At 32.6% G+C, this 6655-nt stretch overlaps 2 protein-coding genes across 8 annotated transcripts; one reads left to right on the forward strand and one right to left on the reverse strand.

Annotated features, from left to right (window-relative positions):
- Positions 1-357: 357 nt before the first annotated feature.
- On the reverse strand, positions 358-2651 carry LOC102584995 (F-box protein At5g67140). The gene is made up of 5 exons (XM_006339816.2): positions 2340-2651; positions 2101-2247; positions 1449-1584; positions 931-1029; positions 358-783 (listed from the first exon to the last, which is right to left on the reverse strand). The coding sequence occupies exons 1-5, from the start codon at positions 2453-2455 to the stop codon at positions 589-591; spliced, it is 693 nt and encodes a 230-aa protein (XP_006339878.1). The 5' UTR covers positions 2456-2651; the 3' UTR covers positions 358-588.
- Positions 2652-3511: 860 nt separating this feature from the next.
- Positions 3512-5919, forward strand: LOC102585326 (uncharacterized). Of its 7 annotated transcripts, none has more exons than XM_015313127.1 (5): positions 3512-3710; positions 4070-4166; positions 4244-4318; positions 5454-5534; positions 5615-5919. In XM_015313127.1, exons 1-4 carry the CDS (start codon positions 3541-3543, stop codon positions 5472-5474), a joined length of 363 nt encoding a protein of 120 aa, XP_015168613.1. In that variant the 5' UTR covers positions 3512-3540; the 3' UTR covers positions 5475-5534; positions 5615-5919. The 7 variants fall into 7 exon arrangements, 5 of the variants coding, with proteins under 5 accessions (XP_015168613.1, XP_015168619.1, XP_015168604.1 ...); XM_015313133.1 differs by having other exon boundaries at positions 4265-4318; XR_366664.2 differs by having other exon boundaries at positions 3585-3710; positions 4070-4139.
- The last annotated feature ends 736 nt before the right edge of the window (positions 5920-6655 follow it).

Genomic DNA, 6655 nt, shown 5'->3' on the forward strand with positions numbered 1-6655 from the left:
AAACTTTTCTCTGACACCTCATTTATTATCTTCTCTTCAGCTTCTTCTTTTTTTCCAGGTCAATTCATCAAGTATTAATTGTGTGTAATAAATGATGTTGTCGATCATGCAATCTTTTTCTTCTCTCCAAAGTTTCTGCCTTTGGTTCAATGTTGGTCACCACCATCACAATTATTTAGTGTAGCCATTCTCCAGGTCTGAAAATTAAACTAGAATTTAAAGTAGTCACATTTTAGACCACTTTAATACTACAATATATAAGTTTATTATCATGTGATACTTCTTCAGTGCGACGAAATCTCTATGAATTGGAATGAACACTGCAGAAATTCTTAGGATTTTAGATTCCAAATGAACCATCTGACAAGGAGAAATGGAATTTTAATAATTACTAGCAGATCGGAACTTTTCAGAAGCCCTGCAGCAGGCAATGTCCAAATAAATACAAAGGAGAAGCAGAAAAGCAATCTGTACAAAGCATTATTGGTCAATGAAACAATTGACAAGCTGTACACAAGATATAATGCAATAACAATTCAGGTGGATGGCCCTTCAAAGACAAAGGTCACACAGGAACTTAAAGGCTCCTCAAAAGACAGCAATATTAGGCAGCATTCCTTTAGGTTCTATTTGTAGAGCTGGGCTAATAGTGAGTAGGCCAACAAAGCAGTCCACGGTAACCCTCATGCCCCATGCATTGATAGACTCTAGTTTGCGACACTTATTAACCAAAGCTAGAAGCCCATTCTCAGTTACATGACGGCAGCCCCACAGCACAATAGACTGCAAAAGAGATGGACAAGTATTCGTATCTTAAAAATCCCGTGAATCAAACATTTTCGAGTTATATCTTATTATTACAGTGGAAAAAGTAAACACTAGCGTGAATTGGTGATGCGACCTTAAGGTGTGGAATTTTCAGAGACTTACCTTCAAGTGTGGGCAGCTACCAGCAATAGCAAACAAGGATGTGTCTGTTATAAATGTACCACCAATATTCAGATGCTGTAGAGAATTAGCTCTGGAGATCTATCAGAAAACCCAAAACTAAATGAGGCAACAGTCTACTTGAACTATACATAAGCAGCTAATTTCACCGAAAAGTACAGGCAGATTTAACAGGTGAAGAAATCTCTCTTTTCTAATTAATATATGATGCTCTTTCCTATTCTAAAAGCAATTGTTTAAGTACACATTGAGGTAACAAGATAGCTCCAGCTCCTCAGCCATCAGCCTTTTTTCCTAACAAACATATTCCTTATTCGGGGAATCAAAACATATGCATGCAAAGCCATAAAATTAAAGGGGTGAAAGTTCAAAATGTTATTATCAAAAGATTTTCAAGTAAATATGGTAACAATAGACATAAGCCTCTAAAACAATAACATCTAACTACACCTACTTAATATCACAAATCAAGGATACGATAAACAATGAGGACAACATACCAGTTGAACAACACCTGTATCAGTGATCCCAGTAGTTCCCCATAAAGATAGTGATGATAGATTGCTAACACATTTAGCAGTTGACAATTGGTACAGCCCACGATCTGTTATTTGACAACCCCAGCGGCTCCTCGAACTGAAGAAAGCAAACAAGTCAGAACAGTACAACACACAAAGAGCGAGCAGCTTACAGGTAAGACGATGTGGTGAATCTATTAATGGCACACAGTCTAGACCTAGCCAGATTTTCAGAAGTTAAAAGGTGTTGCTTATCTTACTTAAGATAGATGACACGAGCAATTGATTACTCTGATTGCAAAAGTTGAAAAGAAGACCATCAATGGTCTAAACATGGCTATAAATTAAAGATTCGACAAGTCTTACTGAAGTTAATTAGTCCAAGAAAATCACTCGAATTTTCTGTTACTACTACTATAAAGCATTCTCATTTCAGATACCTCAAAATCCTTTTTGATTCAATCATTTTCCCCCTTTTTAAAATAGTGTTTCATCAAATGTACCACAACCATCTATATTTTAGTTAAAAGAGTATGCGATCAGAGAAAATAAACAAACTAACTTGGAACAAGTATAGAGTACAAAACTAATGGTATAAACTCAAAAAGTCATATATACATACATACATACATACATGTCAAGTTCCTTGAGACTGTAAGCATGAAGCACGAGGCGAGTAGTTGAATCATCATCCACTTTCCAGCCAGAAAAACTCATTTTTTCTCTTCTAGCTAACGACTCCTTCACCCCCTGTCTCCATTTCCTGCACACAGCACTGGTCCTACAACAAGTACCAAAAAACGACAAATAAACCCAAAAACCAAATTAAACAAAAAGGGAAAAAGTTAAAGAGAAAAAGAAGCTGAAATTAACTGAGCCAAATCCTTGAAACAAGTAAGCATAGCAAAAATGTGTGCCAAGAGGTCAAAGGGGAGTCTATCAATCGGCCTGTTTTGATCATCTAATTCTTCAATCCCCTTTCTTTTCATGATGGAAGAATCAAATTATAACCAAAACAAAAAAAAAACGAAATTACAGAAATAACTTCAAAATTAAACAAATTTGATGAAGAAGAAAAGGGGAAGGAGTCGTGGTTTATGTAAGCTGTGGAACAGAGGAATAGTATACATAAAAATCGTACAAGTAGGAGAGAGAAAGAAGAGGATGAAAATAAAATGTGGTCATCTTTTCGTCATGTCAATTCACTTTTTCAATGTACTACGATGCCTTTTCTAGATGCAGTAGCTTTTAGAATCTTCATAAAAAAATCGACTTGTAACTGAATCAGATTAGTAGGTTAATAAAATCTACTAATAATAAACTAGTTCGTCATTTTAGTCCAAATATGAGAACATTATTTTGTACTACTAATGTGAATAGATGACTGCCAGACTAAAAATTAAATTTTCTTTTACCTAACTAACTTAAACTTACAAAGCATATTGGATTTGCTGTTTTAAATATTTTTCTAGTGTTTTATTTTTTAAAAAAAAAAAAATTAATTTACATTTGACTTGTACATTAAAAGTTACTAGAAGACTATTCTTACAGTTAGATAAGAAATTATTTAGTAGTAACTGTATTAATTTTTTATTTTTGATAAATATGAAGTATTGCGTCTTTGCGTAATCTTCATAACTCAGAAGGGCAGCTTTGACTTTTTATTTCGTTAATAGCGTTACGTTTAGCTTTCGTGTGTCGACTGAGTTTGGGCATTACACGTGGGTTATGGGCTGCCTTTCCTCTTTGCAAGGAACTCTTATTTTTCTTAGTATTTATTTATTTCCTTTTATTAGTAGAGTATTACAAATATATGATATGGTCCTCTATTTTGTAAAGTAACACGACTTGATTCCTTTTTCTTGTTTCAAAAATAATTACGCCGGGAAAATATCAGAAGAAGTTTTAGTTATTTATTTTGGGACTGACAAAATTCAATTTACCCGCAATATTTTGAATATTTTTCTGCAAGTTTAATATATTATAAACAATGAATTTCTATCTATAATATTCTTTTTTCTACTATATTAGAAGAGTGGGTTAAAGCTAATATGGGGAATATGTTTAATTGATTATGGGCATTTTTGTCATTTCATTTGTTATCCTTTCTCCATTTCATTCCACGTGGTTATTGTGCTGGCATCCTTGCCTCTTTCATCGACCTTCATCATATTCTCTTCTACTACATCAAAACAAAAATTGGGCAGTTTTCTTTCATCACAAGGATATTGCTGCAATCTTAAGGTACTTCCTATGTTTCTTTCTCGATTTCCTCTTGATTTTTAAATTTTACCTTCAATTTCTATATTTGGTTGAATACATTCATAAATTTTTTATTTTACATTTACTTATATCGGTTGATGATGTTGGGTTTCTACATGAGAAATATTCAAATTAGGGCGGAAATTAAGATAAATAGTTTACCGAAAATTAGAAAAATCAAGATCATTAGTGTCACTCAAAGAATCTTTAAAAAAAAAAAGTCATTTTTTGTGTGTTTGACTTGAACAATCGCAAAGAAGTGAATTTCAATATAGTATTTTTTGTGTCTGACTAAAATGGTCACTCAATAATATCTTTTAATTTCTTTTGTATCTTGACAGTGGATATGGACACAAGTTTCTACGAGTATCAAATAACCTAGACCTAAAGATGGGACTCTTTATCTGCTATGTGCGTGAATATTTCATTGTGAAGCAGGTTGACAATATTTATTATCAAGTACAAGTTAGATTTTGGAACTGAAGCTTACATTTTATTTCCTTAATCACTTGTAGATAACTATAAAAATGTACCAGGTTGCCGGTGAAGAAAGGTTACTATTTTGGGCAGTATGCAACATTCAATTGCAGGTTATATCTTCAGTTACCACTCTTATCTTTTTCATTAGTTTTGCTCCACCACCAGAAACATAATTTAAGTCTTGGTTACATTCGTTTTCTTGATAGTACGGTAATAGCTTTTGTCGATAGTTAAACAAAGCGGCATGGGCAATCAAGATTCATAAATTCGACCTGAAATTGCTCTAGATTGAAGGATATTTGTTGTTGGTGGTGGTGGTGGTGTCGTCTTTCAATTTAATATCGTTTACAACATTGGCTATGATATCATAGCTTAAATGAAGCGATATGGACAGTGAAGATTCATAATATAGTTGATCTTACCTTACTCGACATTGAGCCATTATAACTATTTGCAGTATTCCTAATGAAACTCAATACTTACAATTTTGTGAATTAATTTGAAATTTTTGTGTTATCGATTGTTAAATTGTTAGTTTTTGTGGGACTTAATTTAGCAATTGCTTATTGTGAATTTAAAATTTGACAATGATATGTTTAATTGCTTTTACATATAGACATGTGGTTTGAAACCAATAGGTTCTTTTTTTTCCCTGTCATCTGATTTAGTTAATGGGTTCTCTTTGTTTCATGTTATACATAGAGGATCCGTCTTCTATGCTATTTACTTTCCATGTTGGTTTTTGATGGATATGCAATTTTGGAGTTTCAGATTTCTACTATGTGGAATTCATTTTTACTTTTTTTCCCTTTGTTCATGGAATTGAGTCTTTAGTCCCATTTTTTTAGTTAATTGTTTTTTTTTGGATGACAATGCTGATGGATTGTATGAGATTTATTCTAGCTATGAGTATCATCTGAAGTGTATTATCTTACTAACCTAAATAAATAAAAAATGGGCGAAATGAGAATGCAAAAGATTTTGACAGAGTTTTAATTGCTTCTCAGAATATAACTATTATTCATCTAAAGCATTAGATATGTTTTATATCCTTACTTTTAGAGTACCTTGCTGTCTCTTTCTTTCTTGAAGAAAGTAGTATTGTGATTGACAGTTTCACCATACATTTGCATTCACACAAAAAATTGTTTAACATTAATTTTGTGACCACTATGTTTGCTTACACCATTTTTCTGTATTACTAAAATTCTTTCTTTGTTCCTACTTCCATATTTGATCTTTCAGAAAGTTTTTGCCACAAGGTGAACCTTTGCTTGCTTCTTTTTGCCTCTTAACAATATGCATGATGCCCAACATTTTAACAAGGTATGCGACATAATTAATCACATTCCATTTTTACTTAATACACTTCTCCTCTGAACAACATGTTTTTTTGTCAACTGCAGTGTCGCACAGATGCAACAACAATTAAGAACGACAAGATAACTACCACCTATAGAAACAAACCTCTGTAAAAGTATATAAATAGCGCGCATACACACGCATATAGGTGTCTATATATTAACAACTCTTTTACTAATTGCTGCCCTACCATTATTTGTGACATATGTAGCCTAATATATATTGGGTTCCGTGCTTGCTCGGGATTTTTACATTCGTCAACTTGGCTCAAGAGAAAAGTAAACAACATGACTTGTTTTAAGAGAAAATTACGCGGTTAAGTAAATTTATACTATTCAATTATTCATCATAGCTATAGGTTGCTATAATTATCACTCGCGACTAACATCATACATTAATTATGTGGGCTGACTTCGAGTTTGTATAATTAGCCACGTTTGTATATGTATAATTCGCAGCTAACAATTCTTTGCTTGATTTGTATTTGTATACGATTGTTTGTATTTTGTATATGACGATGATTCCCTTTGATTTTTCAGTTTTGTCATCATATACATTCAATCTTTTTGTGTATAATTTTTTAAGTTTGTATAAACGTGTAGTTTTTGGATTTTGTATAATATAATTTATATAATGTAATTTGTATAATATATTTTGAATAATTGTTTAAAGTTCATACGTTTATGTTTGTATTAATTCGTTATTTCGAGTTTTATTATATTTGTATAATTTCAGATTTTATATTACCCAATTATACAATCGTACCTGTGAATTATACAAACGTACCTGCGAATTATGCAAACGAGATGCGAATTATGCAAATTGTTGTCCTCTCTCACTCGCCTCTCTCCTCCCTCTCCCAATCTCACTCGCCAAATATACAAATACATATGTAAATATACAATTATCTAACTGATATATATATACGATTTACCTCTTTGTCACTCTTTGCCCTCTCTCGCTCGTCTCTCTCCTCACTCTCCTAGTCTCGCTTGCCACTCTCCTCCCTATAATATGTAGCTATGAATTGTAATTAGCAAATTATAACTATGGAGTGTAATTAGGCTATTTTTGAGTGGTTATAT

This window comes from Solanum tuberosum, unplaced genomic scaffold (assembly GCF_000226075.1).
Source record: "Solanum tuberosum cultivar DM 1-3 516 R44 unplaced genomic scaffold, SolTub_3.0 scf00012, whole genome shotgun sequence".
NCBI classification, from domain to species: Eukaryota; Viridiplantae; Streptophyta; class Magnoliopsida; order Solanales; family Solanaceae; genus Solanum; species Solanum tuberosum.